Source organism: Colletotrichum higginsianum, chromosome 6, assembly GCF_001672515.1.
Source record: "Colletotrichum higginsianum IMI 349063 chromosome 6, whole genome shotgun sequence".
In the NCBI taxonomy this organism is placed as follows: domain Eukaryota; kingdom Fungi; phylum Ascomycota; class Sordariomycetes; order Glomerellales; family Glomerellaceae; genus Colletotrichum; species Colletotrichum higginsianum.
This window is the reverse complement of record NC_030959.1, coordinates 2381543-2401407: the sequence shown is the minus strand read 5'-3', so window position 1 is coordinate 2401407 and position 19865 is coordinate 2381543. Positions and strand designations below refer to the sequence as shown.

The 19865-nt window shown below is 55.9% G+C and overlaps 4 protein-coding genes across 4 annotated transcripts; all 4 read right to left on the bottom strand.

The window, feature by feature from the left end:
* Window positions 1–1520: 1520 nt before the first annotated feature.
* CH63R_09120 (Aconitate hydratase, mitochondrial) lies at window positions 1521–4033 on the bottom strand (the record flags this gene model as incomplete). Its single annotated transcript, XM_018304094.1, has 2 exons — window positions 1521–3929; window positions 3989–4033. The coding sequence occupies 2 exons, from the start codon at window positions 4031–4033 to the stop codon at window positions 1521–1523; spliced, it is 2454 nt and encodes an 817-aa protein (XP_018156117.1).
* A 452-nt stretch (window positions 4034–4485) lies between these two features.
* Window positions 4486–5783, bottom strand: CH63R_09119 (Copii-coated vesicle protein; the record flags this gene model as incomplete). The annotated part of the gene is made up of 3 exons (XM_018304093.1): window positions 4486–4955; window positions 5013–5588; window positions 5696–5783. The coding sequence occupies 3 exons, from the start codon at window positions 5781–5783 to the stop codon at window positions 4486–4488; spliced, it is 1134 nt and encodes a 377-aa protein (XP_018156116.1).
* A 947-nt stretch (window positions 5784–6730) lies between these two features.
* Window positions 6731–9478, bottom strand: CH63R_09118 (Zz type zinc finger domain-containing protein; the record flags this gene model as incomplete). Its single annotated transcript, XM_018304092.1, has 2 exons — window positions 6731–9181; window positions 9356–9478. The coding sequence occupies 2 exons, from the start codon at window positions 9476–9478 to the stop codon at window positions 6731–6733; spliced, it is 2574 nt and encodes an 857-aa protein (XP_018156115.1).
* Window positions 9479–16455: 6977 nt separating this feature from the next.
* CH63R_09117 (Upf0052 domain containing protein) lies at window positions 16456–18627 on the bottom strand (the record flags this gene model as incomplete). Its single annotated transcript, XM_018304091.1, has 1 exon — window positions 16456–18627. One exon carries the CDS (start codon window positions 18625–18627, stop codon window positions 16456–16458), a length of 2172 nt encoding a protein of 723 aa, XP_018156114.1.
* Window positions 18628–19865: the final 1238 nt, after the last annotated feature.

Genomic DNA, 19865 nt, shown 5'->3' with positions numbered 1-19865 from the left:
ATGTCTGAAAGGTCACCTGCAAATGGCGAGTAAGTATTCATATTTTCATACTTATCATGCCGTTTCTAGAAAAATTGTAGGACTCATAATTCCCTTGGAGCCGTGGGTAGGGCAAGGGCAACCACATCCTGTGTTGATATGCTAGACACTTTTCCTCTGCTACGATCTAATTCCATAGCAAGATGCTTTTTGGTAATAGTCAACCAAACATTGATGTCCAATCTCCGAGGCCCTCCAGCTTGACATACCTCATTCCAGTTTGTATGACCATATGGCCGCCTTCAGTTGACGTGGAGTCAGCAAGGCTGCGATATCCTCCTCATGAAGCCCCTCTGCCTACTCGTCTTTCAATGCGCAAATGGCCATAACCATGTCTCCCACGTAGATATCGGCCCCCCACGGCTCTCTACAGGATATTCAGACTTCTCCGTCTCGTCTCCTTCAAAGTTCTCTTGCCAAGATAGGGAACGGGTGAGCTCCTCTTTCAAGAACTGATAAGACAAACCCTAGAAGTGATTGATCGCCACCACCTCTGTTCTGGATACCTCGAATTTCCGTTGTTTGCCTTTCAAGGACATAGCCCACAGGACTAACATCGTAATCTAATGCCAGGCCATATAACTCGCCCGTTCGGGGGGCACAACAACCAGAACCCCGTATGTCCCAACGCCGGCTCTCATCTCCCCCTTTTGCAGACCCGTCTGAAACTGCAAGCTGTCACCTCCCTAGTACCCGCGTTCTTTTCTGCATTTCCAAAGCGCCCCCTCATCGTCTTTTCGAACAACACAGTTCGGATAACTGGCCAGCTTCAACTTGCCTTCATGAGAGATACACTACATGTTTAGTGCTAAGCTGGACTTGTAACACCGAGCCGGATCACGACTGCCGGGCCGCCAACCCCCTGGTGTGCCAGACGGCCGACACCCTGGGTGGTGATATCACGTCTGGGCTGCTAAGGTGGATCGTCACGGTCGTCACGCTGGCTCTACTGCCGATTTACTTTCGGGAGGAACACTATCAACAAGGAAGGAATTTCCATGCACCGACGGTCTTTCCAGTCGACTTACCTGGGCATTTGAACGATGTTTATCAGTGGGGGGAAAGATACTTGGCCCCTCGGATGGTCTGCCCGAAGACGTATTAAATTCAGCACGCAAAACTGCAACAAATGAAGATGGCCTTAGTAGTCACATAGAGTGGTCAGCCAGACAGCCCCCGCTCTCCCTACAAACACATCTCACCACTTGACATGGCCAAGGTTAAACTACGTTTTTAACCGTTTCTCTTGTCTACAACCAAATTACTTTGTAAAGATAAAAAAAAGCCCCAGAAACAAAAGACACCGCAGGATATATACAAACGTCGATTTTGTCTTGACGTCTTCCGCCCTTTTCTTTTTTTGATACCCCGTGGAAAAACCAGAACGTAGAGCCCACACTTCAACAGCACATATATGCGTAATTTTGAGTCTACCTCAAAACATCCATTCGTACCGAACCGACTTCAGGACATTATCATGTCTATGCCTGGTTCCGCTTGGCAAGCATGCTCAAGGCGCTACCCGCAAGAATGAAGCCTGCCTGGTCCTTGGTGACGGCGTGGTTCGTCGGAATCAGCACCTCGGAACCGTCCTTCTTCTTGACAAGCAGTTGGACCTTACCCTGGCCGCCGTTTTGCAGCATCTCGTACAGGCCGACGGTGCTGACCTCGTCGCAAGCCGCGATCTTGTCGTAGTCGGCCTCGTTCGCGAACGTCAGGGGTACGACACCCTGTTTCTTGAGGTTGGTCTCGTGAATGCGCGCGAACGACTTAGTCAGTACGACGCGAGCGCCCAGGTATCGCGGCTGCAGGGCGGCGTGCTCGCGCGCGCTGCCCTCGCCGTAGTTGTGCTCGGCCACGACGAGCCACTCCTGACCGCGCTCCTTCCACTTCTGGGCGAGCTCGGGGATGGTGTGCTTGGAGCCGTCAACGTCGTAGGCGGCGTTGACCTCGCCCGTCTCCTTGTTGACGGCCGTGTTGAGGGTGTTGGTGCTGATGTTGGGCAGGTGACCCTTGTACTTGAGCCAGGGTCCGGCGGCGGAGATGGTATCGGTGGTGCACTTTCCAGTGACCTTGACGAGGACCTTGAGGCCGCTCAGGTCGCCCTCGGGGAAGGGCGCAAAAGGCTCAAGAAAGGCGAGACGCTCCGAGGTCGGAGCGATGGCAACTTGGATGTCGGGGTTGTGTGTCTCGGGAGAGATGGCCTGAAGCGATGCGACGCCGGACTCGAAGGGAGACTTGGGGTTCTCGAGGCCGTGCGGGGCGGCGAACTTGAAGTCCTTCCCGTCAGGGGTCTGCAGCTTGTCCGTCATGGGATTGAAGGTGGTCGCGCCTGCATATGCCATGGCCGTGACGATCTCGGGAGAAGCGAGGAAGTTCATGGTTCCGGGATTGCCGTCGTTGCGGCCCTTGAAGTTACGGTTGTAAGAGGTCAAGATAGCGTTGAGTTGACCCTTGGGGATATCGTCCTGCCGCTTCCACTGGCCGATGCAGGGACCGCAAGCGTTCGAGAGAACAATGCCTCCGGCGCCCTCTAGGGTCTTCAGGGTACCGTCACGCTCGAGAGTCGCACGGATCTGTTCGCTACCGGGAGTGATGTAGAAGGGAGCCTTGGGTTTCAAGCCGGCCTTCTCGGCCTGCTTAACCATGCTTTCGACCTTGGTCATGTCCTCGTAAGAGCTGTTAGTACAGCTGCCAATGAGACCGGCAGACAGAACTTCGGGCCACTGCTCCTGCTGAACAGTGTTCTTGAAGGCAGACAGGGGGGTGGCCAAGTCAGGGGTGAAGGGTCCGTTGATATGGGGCTCCAACTCGGAGAGGTTGATCTCGATAACTTGGTCGTACTGAGCACCCTCGTCGGCCCTGAAGTCGAAACTTCCCCACTTCTTGTAGCCGTCGAGAGCACGGTGTTGAGCCTCTCTACGAGTTTGGAGGAGGTAGCGTTCCGAGGCGGCGGTGTAGGGGAAGATGGAGGTTGTGGCACCGACTTCGGCACCCATGTTGCAAATAGTAGCCATGCCGGTAGCGCTGAGAGTATCGACGCCCTCGCCGAAGTACTCTACTATGAATCCAGTTCCGCCACGCACGGTCAGCTTTCCAGCGAGGCTGAGAATGACGTCCTTGGGGGAAACCCAGTCGTTCAGCTTGCCCGTGAGCTTGACACCAAGCACGCGAGGGGCTTTCAACTCCCAAGGAGCGCCGACCAAGGCCTCAACGGCGTCGGCGCCACCGACACCGATGGTGATAGTGGAAAGACCACCAGCATTGGGGCTGTGGCTATCTGTTCCCAGCATCATGATGCCCGGGAGAGCATAGACCTCAAGGACCGTCTGGTGGATGATACCCGCGCCCGGAGGCCAGAAGTCCATGCCGTACTTGCGCCCAGCAGACTCGAGGAAGTCAAAAACCTCCTTGTTCACGCTGATTCCGTCGGTCAAATCGCTCTCGGCGCCCTTGGAGCCCACGATCAAGTGGTCGCAGTGGATGCTGGCCGGAATGGCGGGCTTGGCGAGATTGCAAGACATGAACTGCAGAAGCGCCATCTGCGCCGACGCATCCTGCATGTTGACTCTATCCGGGTTGAGCTTCAGGTTGGCACTGCCGCGGATGTTGCGTCCGTTCTCGGTATCTGTGAGGAGCGACTCCTCGACGTTGTCCAGGTGGCTGTAGAGGATCTTCTCGGCGAGGGTGAGGCGTTGTTGTCCGAGAACGTGGCGGACCTTGAGAAGGTTGTCATGGAGTCTGCGGTAGGTGTCGGGCTTTATGGATTTGGGCAGAAGCCTTCGCATTTCGGCATCTTGCTGCTCAACGTCCTGGGCGGTCGCGAATGCCCTCCTGATCGGCAGGCATGAGGATGCGGAAAGGTATGGTCGCGTGCGAGTCAGAAGACGCTGCAGTCATGTTAACTCCCGCCTTTCTGCTGAACAGCCGACGACCGAGTGTTACTTACCCTTGCGGCGCCTCCGGATCGACTGGCAAGCTCAATTGGTGCCATTGTCGCTGCGCGCCTCCCTCCGAATGCTGTGACTCGTAGTGGCGGGGAGGTTTGGGAAATTTTTGGATTGTCACAAATGTCAATGCGGCTTGGAAATTAGCGATGTCGGATTCGACGAAAGTCTGGGGGAGGTTCACCTGGGGTGGAGCAACCCCCAAAATGCCAACCCCTGCTCTGCCGGCTTCGCTCCGATACTGCGCCGGGTTGTGTAGCTGCGCCAAGGTCGTAACCCCCCTGCGCGAAAGATGAACCTAAGGAGCAGCCGGTCACTAGATAGTCATAACTACAACCGGTTATGCGAGGAACATAATTCATGTCAACTTTTCTGCTTGCTGATATACCCAGGCATAACAGACGTGAAGAAACAATTTCCCCATTCCCATATGCATATCTATACACAGCCCGTGAACTCCAATGTCACAATGATGCATCTGTCGATGCCACCCACCCTTCTACTGGTCGTACTCCGAATTCTTGGAGCCGATGAAGCCCTCGTTCTTCTCTCTTCTCCGCCGGCCCATGACCTCCTTGTACCACTCAGTAAGAGTATAACCCCAGTGACCGGCAACGAGAACACCACTAACAACATTCACAATCTTCATGAGGAACTGCAGGAACCCGTCTCTCGACTCCTCGACCGACAGCAAAATCGGCTCGATATCGTACTTGAAGAAAATGCCAGGGATGTTGTGGTCATCGGTCTCTTTGCTCTGTTCCGTGACGGCGTACTGGTTCGTGAAAATCGTGTTGGATGACGAGGCCGACTTGCCGACAGTGTAGACGGTGGGGACGATAGACAAGTAGTACTGGAACTTGTGGAAGTTGATCCTGGCAAGATTGACAGTGCGGTCCAGGGGGTTAACCAACGAGGGGTAAAAAGGTCCGAAGGACAGCTCCGAGACGATGTGGGAGAAGTTGAAGGCTGCGGTAATGGTCAGTCAAACCAGCACTGAGCCTCAATCGGATATCCGTAACGTACCAGCATGATCGAGATGCTCCCCGAACTCCATGTATCCATGGCCTCTGGCCGTAATGTGGAAATCGCCCTGCACTCTGTTCACGTCCAAATTGCCGTAGACGCGGCAACTGTCGCCGTCGCCCCAGAGTCTCGGAGTTTTCCCCCACTTGGCCTTCTTCTTTCCGAGAGAGACAATGTCGTGAACGTGTTCTTCGCCGAAGCCTTCTTCTTCCTGCCATCCGGCGCCCGTTACGATCTTGCCTTTGCTATCTCTTCCCAGACGATGAATCCCCTTGCTGTCCACCCACTGCGACCAGTTCGTCTTGTCGCGCTTGAGCATGCTGCCCGCGAGGATGCGATCACCCGCTGCATCCTGTACGTTGATGTGGAGATCATCACAGTGCATGCGCACGACAATGTCCAAGTTGATTTGCATCTCGTGTCCGATGCCCTTCTCGACGGCGAAAGTATGGGTCTCAGAGCCGCGCCACCAGCGGCCGACTTCGGTCCAGAAGAGAAAGACTGATATGACTGTCATGGCAACAGTCCACTTGCCGCCTCCCGAGGTTCGCGTGACATATTGCGGTTTCGCCTTAGCTGCGGAGATGGTACCGTTAGCGACCTGTTCCTCGAGCTGGAGTTATTGCGCAGGAAATCTTTTCGAGATGTGGGAGATTGAGGCTGAACCAATGCCACAAACGTACGAAAGGCGTCAAATGCGCTGACAATGTTCCCCTTTGCCCCAAAGGAATCATCGTCAAGATGGTGCTTCTCGTCCCACCCGTTCATCATGGCGGTAATAGAAAAGATTGAAAAGGGTCGAAATAGATTTCAAACGTCCTAAAAAGAACAGGCAATCGCAGAGTGCTCGTCGGATCGGTCAGAGTAAGGGGTTCGATTCGTCTTCGATGAACGTGGTCGTCAAGTTGCGATTGCTGAGAACGCGATGCTCTCGGCTTGTGCAAATGCCCGCCTTCAAAACCCAGTGCCGCTACCGCATACCTCGATTTTCGGTGTCGCAATGTTGAAGAAGAATAACAAAGTCGCTGGAGTGGGAAGGGAGGAACTTGTCGAAGATTGCCTCCTCGCAAACTGGTCAGAACACTCGGCGCAAATCTCGTAAGGTGGGAGACACAATAGAACGTCTTGAGGACACTTTATCCCTAAGTTATCCGCAGTTCAGGCCCCTGTCCAGGGGTCCTGAAGTGATTGGTGCCGGACACTAGCGCAGGTGGGCTTAGAGAGGGGCGTGTGCATGGGAGCTTCCGACAAGGGTGCGGCTCCTTGTGCGGGCACGACTGCGGATACTCCAAATCCTCCAGGTGACATAGTACGTTCGTCCTACACAATGATTCAACTCATCTCTGTCCACGCATTCGTATCTTGTCACATAAATGGGCGGTCGAGGTTTGAAAGAGCTACGGTGAATTGCTGCCTAGAACCTACAAGTACCAATCTGTAATCTGTCATGAATGTTGTGAAACGAGCGTCGCTTGAACCTAGCCTGGAAAATGAGCGACCGGCCCCTTTCACACTTTCCGCCGGCAGTTAGCTGTTCGGCACGTGCCACCACCAACTACCGCGTCACTGTCGTTGCACAGGTTCCAAAAAAATGAAAATAAAACACCCCAGGCCTTGATGAAATGAGACATGCAAGGAAAAGCCGGAACCCCAAGGAGACCACCGATCACTCCATCGTATCCAGTGGCAAAACGAAACTCAATAATACCGCAGACAGCTCACTTCCTCAGCCTGCGCTGCTGCTCCTCAAGGAACTCCTCGTCCGAGGCGTCGAGGATGTCGTACTCCTCGTCAGTCATGAAGCCATCATCAGAGGCATCCCACTCGTCTTCCTCACCACAATCCTCAAACTCTTCCGCCTCGGAGCTGGTGGTGGGGACGAACTCAGACTTGACCTCCTGGTAGATGCTGGACACCGGCGATTCCTTCTCAAGCTTAGGGAAGATCATGTTGCTGCTCTGCATCTCCACATGAGATTCCTTAGACTCTTCACTCTCCTCCTTAGGCTCCTCAGCGATAGGCTTGGGGATCTGCACGCTGACATCACACCACAGCCTGTGGCCAAACTTGAGACCATCCTTAGTCGTCAGGCGCCAGTAGGAGATGATCTTACCCTCACGGGCAGGCGTGCGCAGCAAAACATTGAAGGCGAACTCCTGACCAGGGGCGAGAGGCGCATAGCAGACGGTGGACTCGGAAGCAGAGACGAGCTCGGAGATGCCGGCAGGGTGGTTCGAATCGACGTGGCCCATGTAGTCGCCCCCGACGAACTTGACAGAACATCCGGCGGGCCACGCAACGTCGCCATCGTTGCGGAGAACCCAGGTTTGCTCGAACACGTGGTTGGGTGGGAGGCCGGTACCATCGGCGACCGTGTCACGGACAAATACTGCCTGAAGATCTTGCTCGGTAAGAGCCTTTTCGACAATGGGAGTAGGCTTCTCCTCAACGATCTCTTTCTTGACCTCAAGCTCGGGCTCAGGTGTCTTGTCGACAACCTCCTCCTTGATGATGGGCTTGGGAGCGGGCTCGGAAATCTCCTCAACGGCCTCCTGCTTGACTGCCGGCTCCGTGGGCTTCACATCGACGACAGTCTGAGGAACGTTGATAGAAGCGTTCGCAGTAGTCTCTGTGGAGCGGGAGCTAGTGCGACGAACGTTGCGGTCACCCATCTGCTGCATACGCTGGCCATCACCCCGCTCGCCAGTGGTGGTAACAGTGACGTGACGGACTGGCGTTTTGAATTTGACAAGAGGGTGCGTCTTGTTGTGAGTGTTAGCAGGACTAGCCTCGCAGTTAGCGCAAAAGTCGGTGTCGTGGCACACGGTGCACTTGTATCGAACACCGGCAATGTAGGTCGGTGCACTGTGGGCGCGGGCGCACAGAGGGCCGTCGCAGCAAATGCCAAAGTGGGTAGAACGGGCCAGGGCGCGGCTGCGGACCTCCTCGAGAGGCTCGTAAATGGGAACGAAGCGGTGATTAGGGTGAACGAACTTGGAGTTCACGATGCAGTCCGCGCAGTAGTCCCAGTCAGGGCAGTCGAGGCACTTGTGGCGGACGCCAGTGATGTACTTGTCGCAGCCGTCGCAAATGGCGTTGTGGCTCTGGTTACGGCCGGGGGCCAACTTAACCTGAATGTGGCTGGGGACATGAGTCCCCTCAACGGCGGTGACGAAGGGGTGTTTGGGGTTGTGGCCATGAAGGTCCTTTTCGAAGCATGCGTGGCACAGATCGAAGTCCTCGCAAGCTGTGCAGTGAAGGAAGCTGGACTCGGGCAGCTCCGTCACACAGCAGTTGCAAGTGCGCATGCTATACATCGCGCTGTTGAACACGGGACGGAGGAGTTCACTGATATTGGCGGGCACCTTGGCAGGCAGTTGTGCAGGCTCCTCAACTTTAGCCTTGGGCTTGGGAGCAATCGTCTCCGTGGTGCTGTTCATGATTTGACCGTTCTTGACAACTCTCTTGATGAGCCAGTGATCGGCGCCGTAGCAAGTGATGCCTTGGTCGACGCAATTTTGGCACAGGTCGAAATCACCATCGTCGCAGGTAGAGCAGTGGTAGTGAGCATCGGGAACTGTCTGGTCGCAGCTGTTGCAGCACACGGCGAAGTTGGTGTTGGGGTGCATCAAAGCGGGGCAACGACCCCAAGAAGCGCGTTGGGGTGCGCTCTCAGCAGCGGCGACGTTAGCAAACCACTGGTTACGAGCCGTGATGCCCTCAGAAACGGGGATATCGGCCGAGGCTGCCGGCGTCTCTTCGTCGTTGATTCTGGCGTGTCTGCTCATGAGAGAGGCGAGGATGGAAGCCTCAAAGTCAAGGCCAGTGTCGGTAGTCGGCAGTTCCTTCTTGGGCTCTAAGTCGAGCTCGCTAGATTGCCTCAGGTCGACCAGGGGCTGTGCCATAGCAGCTTCGGGCTTCTGTTCCTCCTCGATCTTGGGAGTGCTGGGCTCTGGGACATCCTCCACGGACACAGGCCTTGGAGCCATTTTCTCCTCGGACAGCTTGGAGACGCGGAGCTTGAGCTTTTGCTTTGCCTTGGCGGCTCGGTAAAGTTGCTTGTAGACTGATACGTTTTGCTTGTCGAGGGTGATGTACGAACCAGCCGAGTCAGAATATCTCTCAAGGACGACGTTGGCGTCAGAAGAGAGAGCAAGGAGAGAGCGGACCTGGGGTGGATGGTCAGTTAGCCTATTCGTTCAAACAGTTCCACAAAGCCCGACGAAGCAGGCGAGACGTTCCTCTTTCGCCGCATCGAAGCATCGCAGCGAGCGTCGAGCGAGAGACGAGGCGCCGAGAACGACAGCCTGCCGCTGAGCACCGGAATGAGCGGGATGACGTACTCTATCCTCAAGGGTGCTGGGCCCCATGTCACGCAGCGGAAGCTTGTGACGACGAGTCATGCCGTCGAAGTTGATCTTCAAGGTGACCTGCGTGTCTGGCGATGTTGCTGATGAGGTCGCCATGATGAAGGATGGATAGCAGGCGAAGACTATGGATGAAGGGGGTTATCGCGGCCGGCCGGGCGGGGAGGGTATGACGGCTCTGGCGGGTGTTTCACTGCTGGGCGGCCACGCACGGGGCACGAGGCTCGGTCGGTCGATAGAGAAGCCGCGTCGTCCTTTCTGACGGAGTATCGATGGTATGGATGACAGGCGAGGGATATCGAAACAGTCGACGATTGAGGTCGATAGAAGGGGAGTGTTGACAAAGAAAGCAAGCAATCCAAGCGGATGGGGTGTGGGAGAGATAAGTGAGTCCCAGGGACGATGGGGGTCAGCCGTCAGTCGGGTGGAGTAGAGAGGTAAGCAGTTGAGGAAGGAGGCACCACCGGAAGCAGGGCGTGGGAGTGGGCGGGTGGAGGTGGTGGAGGTGGAGAAGGGCGAGGGAGCGAGGCCTGGGCGGATGATGCGTCTTGCGTCGTCTCTATGGTCAAGGTCGACCTGTGTGTGAGACGGGATTTGAGAGCTACTTGGGGACAAATAACTTTTCTGCAGGCTGCAGGTGACTTTGGGAGGGACACTGGGACGGTGAGTACAGGGGGGGGACAAGAGCCACTTATGTACGAGAGGAAGGAGGCCGAAACCGTCGGTGGCCAGGAAGGGGAGGGGCGATTACCAAGAGCCAAAGGAAACTGAGGCAGAAGCAGCACTTGGGACGGCAAAGCAGAGTAATGGATTATGGCAAAGGAGAGGAAGGCGGGCAGGCGGCACTGAGTGGCAGGCAGAAAGTGGTAGCGTCACTCGCGACTGCCTCATCACCGCTCACTTGTTAAGTTGTTGCTCATCGGCCCTGGCCCTGCCGGTTGTGCTGGGACTGGACTGGCTGGGATGGACTGGGTTTGGTCAAGTAGTCGGTGTCGGGGATCCGTCCATGAGCAAGGGCGAGGGCGAGGAAGTGGAGTCGAGTTTGGAGAAGTCGCGAGTGTGGATGCGGTAAAAGGTACCTGCGGACACACTCACAGTCCACCGTACCCGAGGGTCACTATTGATGGCCGCCTTCCCCAGGCAAGAAAAAAGAGGGGGACAACGAGGCGCTAGCGCGCTGTGGTTGGCTGGCTGGCTGTCTGGTTGGCTTGGTCACAGTTGGTTTTACCTTCCGAGAGAGCGCACGGCGAGAGATACGTACCGAGCAAGCACTGAATGAACGGATACCAATTGCAACCTGCCTACATGAGGTATCTTCGTATCTACATACGAATACATGCCTATGATAACCCGCTTGATGCGTAATACAGCACCCAGTAATCCCTTCGAGAATTTGAGCCAAAGACCCCCTCCCCTATAGTTGCATGGGCAAGGCGGCGAGTGCAATAGCGTGCGAAAATCCCAGAACTGCTCTTGGGGGTTACAAAACAGGAGGAGTTGCAAGTGAGGAGAGACGGAAGGCTGGACGAAGACCACGCTTGCAGAGATGGCCTTCACCGTGGGAGAGCCGAGACACCACTAAGTAAGTCCACATCAAAGTGTCAGGTTCACATAGTGCCTCCTGCACCTTTCACGGTCGCACGCCGTCTCTGCTAGGCAAGCCTGGGTGGCTGGCGGCCGGTTGCCCCTCCCTCTCGCCATTTGTGTTCGCGCTTCGGGAGCACGACTGCTCACATGTCACCACAGGCAGAAACAGGAAGGCCGACAGGCAAGTCAGCAAGCAGCAGGTCAGCCAACCAGGCAACACAAGACGCCTCAGCTCAGCTCCCTCGATTCACTTTCACACCACCGCGGCCACCACCACCATTACCGCAGCGGCAAATAGCAATAATCCTCTCAACTCATCGCCGTACTGTGTGTGTTCGAAGGGGCGGTCAGCAACCACCCCAAGACGAGATATCTAGCCGAGCAGCTTACGGATGCAATTCCATCAATCGAACCTCCTCCAACGTTCTTCGCCCCTATCACCTCGACCATTTTGAAATGCCGAGCCAGAAAGGAGATCATTTTTCGCCTCTGGATGAACATGTCGAGCCGTCGCATTCGCCTCTGTCTTCTCTTCGTCATCTTCAGGTAGCTAGGCACCAACAAACACCACTCGCAGGCACATTCGTCAGTTCGACTGCTTTCCTCTCGTGTCTTTGCCTTCGGGTTCGCGCCCACACGCCCCCCTGGCTCTAACTCCCTCTCCAACCCCACCACGAGCTCCCCTGGGCGAAGGCGCAATAACCACCACCCATTTGCACATGACGAGGGACTGCCCTGCAAACACCAAACTTGGAATGAGGCGAACTGGAGCCTCGCCGCGAGTTGCCCCTATGTTTACTCATTTTCATTATGCAGGCCCAGCAGGATAGGCACACCAAGAGGTTCGTTCGTCGGCTTCGCTCGGGGCACCATTACGACATGTTGGACTTCTCAATCTTCTTCTCATCACCCGCTCTTCCTGAAATTGCATCCTACTTTCAGATATGCCAGGTCTCCAGGGTGGCGTGTCCTCTACAATACCGACACTGTTGACTCTGTACCTTCATGCATTGGATCGCGATGCCGGAGCACCAGCTTGCTGCAAAGTTGCATAGCCGGTCAGTCGGACAGTCGGCCATCCATCCTCCTTGGAAAAGACTGTAATCCCAACCCGACCTCTCCGACGACCAGACCCTGTGCCTCTGCTTTGGCCCAGGGGTGTCCAGTGCTGTGTTTGCTCCGAAGGCAAGTGTCTCGTAAATAACCATGCAAGTAGACACGGAATTCGGTTGCACCGCAGAAGGGAGTCGATGCACTATTCAATGCTCTGTAGAACCCAGCCTCATGCTGCTACCGCATCTGATCTTGGAGAGCCCAGCAGCATGGTCGGACGGCCCCGATCGGCGTAGTAGGAGACAGGAAGACTGAGCAGCCCGTTCGCCAGTCAGCCCGTCTGTCACCTGAGCCACTTTCTTGCTCGAAGCAGCAGCACCGTTATCGCAAGGCATGCAGCACGCAATCCGTCAATCTCCATCCGTTTTCCTGGTACCTACCGGGGGAAAGGAGAATAACACAACAAAGGGAGATAGTCAACCAAGAGAAGTACGCCCGCTCTTGACTCGCTCACGTGGTCCTTTCATCCGTTGCGGTTAGAACCTCCTTGAACTCAATGGGTATGTATGGCAAAACAAGTAAGCAACCAACCAACGGGTAGCTAGCAAACGGAGATTCTTCTCAGCCTTAGTCAGCCAGCTTTAGAAAGCTCCTTCGACATCGACAAACTTGCCATGCGCCTATCGGGCCATCAGTACTCACGGTCGCCAACTGGCATTCTGGCAAGTGCCTGTAGGATGAGAAGCGTACGTGTCATTTCCAGATGGCTGGTTACAACCACCAGAGAGTCGCCAGTCAAGGGGCGAAGTCTGACATGACAGCTCATTATCGTCTAGAAGGAGCCCGCTGTGGTGACGGCGGCGAACCAGCGACAGCGCTCCGACAAAGGCGGGGGGCGGGGAGCTCTCGGTGAGGCAGGCCGCCGCAGACAGAGGCGGTCCAGCCAGTTTCCTTGTTGACTTTAGTCTGGTCCGTTAGTCCAGATCGACAGATGGCGGGGGCAATGAACAGTGGATGGGCCATTCCTCCACGTCCGAGGCCGCTGATTGCCTTCGTTCCAAGCCCTCGACAGGCAAAGACGGGTACGTTTATCGCAACGCCATGCTGCACGCTACGTCTCTAGTTGTCCAGGTCGCTAGTCATGCGAACTCAACCCCCGCCTTCCCAAGGTTCCCATCAAAGTTAACCGCACCAGAGCTGCCGCTGCCAAGAAAGGATATTTCCATTACTTGCATTATAAACTCTTCTCACCTTGCAAGCTCGGTCGGCAATGTCCTAAGCAAGGCGGAAAGTGTCCCAAAAGGCTGTCCGGACAGGAGCGGCCCTCCTCCGGACCCGAACCTACAGTACCTGTACTCCCGGATCTAGACCAATTTACCGACCGTGCCGACCACCCAGCCGATCTCGAGCTACCCAATTACACAGTACTTCGTGCAGAAATGCAACGGCTTCTCCATCCTATCATCCTACCGATCTCACACTTACTCGCCCATCCAATGTCCATTCAAGGCACAAAAGCTACATCAATCAAACAAGCAAGGGGCACAGACAACAGTCTTTAAGCTTCCTCAGTCGTCCCATGCATTTGCCTGTGGCGCCGCCTCCGATGGAGAACCTTGGAAGCCTCAGTGGCCAAGCGGAATATGCTCCCCGCTTACCCTGGTGGTGGGCTTTCTATTGGCAATGCAGTAAGTAATGTAGTAGAAGCATCAAAGGAGGGGGGGGGTAGAACTTCTCATACGTCATGTCCCCTCTCCGACTTTTCAGTTCCTTCTTACCTCGACACACCTCACCACACCTCGAGTCAAGGGCCAAGAGAACAAGAAGTTGTCCGGTTCTCGACTGGCTTGTTTCAGGATTGCGGCCTTGGCAAGGAGCCGCAGCACCACAGAAATGCTGCTCTGTAGTGATCGTATCGGAATTTCTCACTCTGCCTCGCCGCCACCTTGGACGCGTATGTGTTCCTGTTGCACAGCGAGGCAATCAAGCCATGTCTCCGTCTGTGATGGGGCAGCGGTCGGGATAGGCTACGCGTGCCATCTTACGAGATGCGGTCCAGGCAAACCCCCTCTGGAGCCCGCGAGCGAAGTCACCCAGTCGTCCGCCCTCTGCGAAACCTGTGCGGCAGGACCCAGGCAGACGGGTATGCCGATGTCCAAGCGCAACGTCTAATCAATGCACTACGCATCTGTGCATTGTATTGTCGGTTGGACCACGGTAAGAGAGGGGTTATTGACCGTCGGAGGATGAGACCCTCGTGATGCTTCGTACCCGCGGCCTCGCACAAACGTCCGGGCCCAGGCCACGAAGAGTCATTTACGTCGCGAAACCCGTGATGCCGATCAAACCCGCTTTCGCACTCCCACTGAAGTCCGGGAGCTGCTCTTAATTGCCAGTGTGGTCCTGATGCTCTTCCGCGGACGTGCCTCTCCACACAAAGAACCCCTTTCTCACTTCCCGCGCACAAAGAAAGGCCGATCAAAGGAAAAAAGGTCTGCCGGGGAACAGGTTGCCGGAGACTTGATGAATTCCTTTCATCGCCGGCTAGACACTATTGGCCCAAGCTCGTCGGTTTGTGGCCCGAGGTCGGGCGTCTTTCGATAGACCGATCAACCGACCGATCTACCAAGGCGGCTTTCCTTGTGAACCGAACTCTGAAGCACTGCTTTTTGTTGACGACACGGGCGGGAGGTTCTCGTCAATCGCCCGATTGGGGAATCTCGAGCCACAAGGTCGGCCAGCCGGCCCTGACATTTGCTACATATCAAAATAAACGTCGCATCGGCTAGTGCTCTTGCTGTGAATCACGACGGCTGGGACATGGTAGAGAGCTTCGTGGCCCGTTGGGGGGGGGGGGGGATGGAGTACGCGAACGTCTTTGGAGATACCGGTAGTGGGACCGCTTCTCTCTCCATAAAAGGTTGGTACCTAAGATCAACAATATCCAAGGCTTTCTTTGCGCTGCTAGACGGATAGACTGATTTCCTCGCCAGGAGCGGCAAAAGGGGATAATATCCTCTCAGCACCAGACGAGCCTCGCCAGTCCCAGATGAAAGAGGGGGGTCAGATCGTCAGGGCGCAAAGTATGGGCCGCGGATAGACGACGTCAAAACCATCCCATTTCTAACCGACCACCACTCATACTGCGTCGAAATCGAGGCAGATCCCTACAAATCGACCAGACAAACAGCATAAATACAGTCGTTGCATAGAACCAAGCCCTCTCCAACCAAGATGGGGAAAGTGGATGGATCCGTCGGCCCTCCTTCGCGACCATCTCTCTCTCCGACGCCCGTATCCTACTCTCTTTTCCCTTCACCGTACGCTCTCCACGTCACCACCGGCAGAAACACCAGTAGCCGTCCCGGTCCGCTCTAGCCCTTCTCCCCGTCTCCCTCTCCTGGAAGAAACCGCCGAGCGGCTAGATAACTTTTCCATCGCGAGAAAAAAAGAAAACTGGGAACACATCTCTCTGGAAAGCCCACGCATATAACTGCAATACCTCGATAAGAAACAAAGCAAAGCACAACCAACGGAAGAGACCAAAAAACGAAGTCTAGGCATCATTGAGTTCGTCATGACATTGGAAATTGGAGTAGGGAAGAAGAAGGAAAAAAACCAAAGAGTAGGTCGGAAATAAAGAGCAAGAGGCAAGAGGATTGAATACGGAGCCGGATACAGCCACCTGTGCCCCATGATGCTTGTGACGGATAAAAGAACGTCTAGGTCAGCCTTGACCATCATAACCGAGCAAGAAAAAGGTTTGTTGGGTAGGAATGTATAGACGCTCAGAAAAAAAGAAAACCACCAAGCGTAGACCATCGCCGGTGAAACCTCCCCGGCCACCCCTCCAGAACACCGCATCTGTAAACCAAACCCTTTGCGCACCCTATCGAAGCAGACACAGAAAATCGCAGGTGCCAAAACGCATATAGAAGAAAGGCAAAAGAAAAGCCTAAGAGAAGAAAGGATACGACAGATAGAGACAGGATGGAGGAACTTCTTGAATTCGAGAAAAAGGTGAGTTTGTAGAAACCACGGATTGGCTCGTCCCACACTTTCAACCGTCGCTCGCTGGCCCTCCGCCATCCGTAGAACCGTTTCCTCTTCCCTTCCCGACGTGTGCTTGCGAGCAAACCTGGGGAACAGAAAAGAGGTTAGAACCCGTTGGTGGGCAACAGTAGCACCTCGCAAACCCAACCCCCCAAGCAATGTGCCGACTCGACCCAGATCAAGAGTGCCCGTCCTATCAATACTATCATCATAAGAATTCAAACACCGACAAGTTTTTTGTGATTTCCTCCTGTCCGATGGCCCCGTCCAGCCGTCTGACGAGAAGAGGGTATAGCGACGACTAGAGAGCCGACAATGAGAATTACAAGGATTACGGGAAGGGTTGGGAGGTGCGGAGAAACCTAGAAAGGCGTTTGTCCATCCTATTGCGAGTAGTACACCATGCCAGGGGCTGGTTGTTGGTAGTAGAACCCGTCGGGGCTCGGCGTCACCATGCCACCCATGTTGCCGACACCAGAGCCAAACTGTGGAGGCGGGGCCTGGTAACCCTGGTAGGCGTTCATGGGCGGCATCTGAATGGCATCGTAGTAGTATACCATGCCGTTGACCTCTTGTGCTACCAAGTTGGGTCCGTTGGGTGGCTGTCCGTTTGCTTGCGCAGCCACAGTGTCCGACTGGGCTTGTTGAGGGAAACCCTGGCCCTGGCCCGGCTGTCCTGAAGGAACGAACGACGGAGCCGTGGCTGACGGAGCCATGTTGTTGCCGCTGTACTGTCCGGGATAGTAATATGGCTGTTGCTGCTGCTGCATCATGGGGTAGGGCTGGTTGTAGAAGCTCTGTTGCTGGAAGCTGTTCGGCTGGAAAGGGGCAGCATGAATGGCCCTCTCCGGGATTTGGGATAAAGGTGTGCCGGTGGAATGCTGCGTGGGGTATGACGGCTGCCGTGAGTGGCCGTCCTGAGGATGGCCATTGGAGACCTGCACGGGGACCTGCTGGTGGAATGCTTGCTGGAAGGCTTGCGGGCCTTGGTTGAGGGTCGGCGATTCGATATTGGTGACCGAGACGGCCTTTTGAGGACGAGGCTGGTGCATGGGTATCTGGTTCGAGCGGTTCTCCTGGAAGGCAGGCTTTTGGGGCAACGGGTGCGTCTGCGGCTGCGGCAAATCGTTGATGGACGGCTCATTCGGCTGCATCGGCATGTGCATGGGGTAGCTGTCCTGCCCGACGAATGGCTGGTTAGGGTAGTTCGCAGGCGGCAGGCGGACGACCGGCCGGGGGTTCTCGACAGGAATCGGAGCTCGCGACATGACGGAGCCCGTGGGCGAGAACAGATAGTCCCGTCCGTCCGGTGCTAGTGAGGAGCGCCGACTAAGGGCAACGCTGGGAGAATAGGCACTGCCGTAGTAGCTTCCGCCGAAGACGCTGGTCCGTCTAGAGAACCCACCGATGGAGCCGAGACCACCGGAACGAGGTTTGCCTCGCGTCCGCTGCTGATTGGGTCGCATCGCACGGGGGATGAAGATAAAGGAGCGGTCGACGGCAGGGAAGATGTACTTGGGCGGGTTGTCGGGCAAGGAGATGCGAACAGGCTTGTCACGACGAAGGGGAGGTCGGTGATCCGGAAGCTTGGTGTACTGTTTGACGGGCATTCCAAAGGCGGACGGAGCTCTGCCGACGGCGGGGAGGGACACCCTGACCTGCACGTTGCCGATGTGTCGTTCGGTTGACAGTGTCCTGTTGATAGGGGTGGGATTGGACGGGCAGGTTGGGATAAAGCCATTACCGTTGGCGGGACCTTCAGTATCAACGGGCAAGTGCCTGGGTTGCCTCGAGGGCGGGGGTTCGGTGACGGCCTCGTGCATATCATGTGCCCACTGGCCACTCGTTAGGGGATCGGTCGGGCTGTGCAGTTGGCTGCTCGGGTTAGCCGGGTGACGACGAGAAAGCTCTTGTTGGGCGTACTTCATCGGTGCGTAAGGGCCGCCGATGCCTCCACCGCGGCCACGGCCTCGTCCTCTCCCGAACGGTCGGAAGCCATTGGCAGCAGGACCGGCATGGCGATGGTCGTGCATGAAGAAGGCCCCTCTGTTGGGAACGAAGGCGGGGTCCTCATCCCTTCTCCGTTTGTATTCCTCGTGCTCCCGACGACGACGTTCATTGACGGGCTCAGTCGGGCGAGACGAGTGGGAGCTCACGATGAGAGGGGCAGACGACTTGGGCGGGGATGTAGCGGCATCGAGCTGCCCCTGCTGGGCGAGCTCGGGATGGTCGTTGACAGATAGACCTTGGAGCATCTCGTCGGCATCAGCCACAGCCTTGTTGGCCCTCTGGGGACCCAAGGTCGAGGCATTCCGGGCAGCAGGCTTCGCACTTCCATTTCCAGCCGACTTCCTAGGGTTGGGGGTGACAGGAGAAGCCTCATCAATGTTGCTGGTATCGCTGTCGTTACCGTGATCGTGGTCATCGCTGATGACGGAACCCTCGGTCAGAGAGTCGTCATCGAGCTCGAGCTGGTCTGGACCACCTTCTCCGTCTTCCTCGTCCTCGATGCGTCTTCTATGACCAATCTTTCTACGTCGAGGAGGGGCTGCCATGGTGAAGCTTGCGGGAGAGCAGCTACGTGTAACTCTTTCTCGGGGTTGATGAGCTGGTAGAAGGCGGGCGATGCTCAGGTCGACGACGGGGAGGGCGGGCTCGAGGAGCGGAGGAAGCGACGGAAGGTTGTCGAGGCAATCATGCGATGCTTGCCAGAGTTGGTCGAATGGAAGAGATGAAAAAGCAAGTACCGCGCTGCGGTCGGCGAAGAATGAGGACGATGGAGCAAACGGACGACGGCCCAGAAAGGCGTATTAAATAAATACAACCGCAGAAGCAGCAGCAGCACAGCTTCGTCGTGCAGTGGTGGGGAGAGCAGAGCAGCAGAGCGGATTGGAGGGGGGACGCAATGCCGTGCACTAGCTGAGCTTGAACCCGTGTCGTCTCCTCTGACCTCTCTGCTTCTAATGAAAGAGCAGATGAAGGGGAAGTCTGGGGGATGGGAGGAGGAGGAGGGTTTGGGGTGCGAGGAGGAATCGCAGGGGGTGGAGATGGTGATGGTGATAATAGGAAGGGAAGGGAGGGATTTCGGCCAGACGACGTAAAGACAAGACGGACGGACGACGGAGACGGGGCCACCCAAAGGCTCACAGACACCAGTTGATCTTTCCAACCCCCGTTAACTGAGGATGCAGTGCGGTGTTATTTTTATTTTTTTTCTTTATTTTTCCATGGGTGGTCCTTTTTTTTTCTTCTTCCCTGGCCCGTGGCTGGAGCTACTGCTGTGTGTTGGCTGTGCTCCCACCGGTTGGGCACCCGTGTCCTCCCCTCCCCCAAAACCAAACTCCAAAGCCCGCCTCTCAGGGCATTCTCGGCCAGTAGGATCCCCGACCTTGGACCAGCTCCTCAGGCGTGCGACGACGCTCGTTTTGGGCCGTTTTTGGGGCCTGGATCAGCTCAACGTGCCCGCTGTGGGGAGCAGAGCAGCCCACTAAAACCCGGCCCTCCCTCCCCTGGAGGCTGGAGCTGTGAGGTGCTCAGAGCAGAAGGTTAGGATCTGGCCTGACTTCCGAGAATAATAGGAAGTGAGTGTGGCCTCTCTACCAATCCGGGGTCGTCACGGAGCTCGGCGGACCCACTCTTTGAACTGTTTCGTCAAGTGCAGGCTCAACCTATCCGTAGAACTCTCTGGCTGTAAGCCGGCAACTCATTCCTCTCTCTTTTCCTCTCTTATTACCCTTTGCCTGCACAATCATCTCATGCGTCCAGCAACTGGATACAGCCAATACTTCATGTG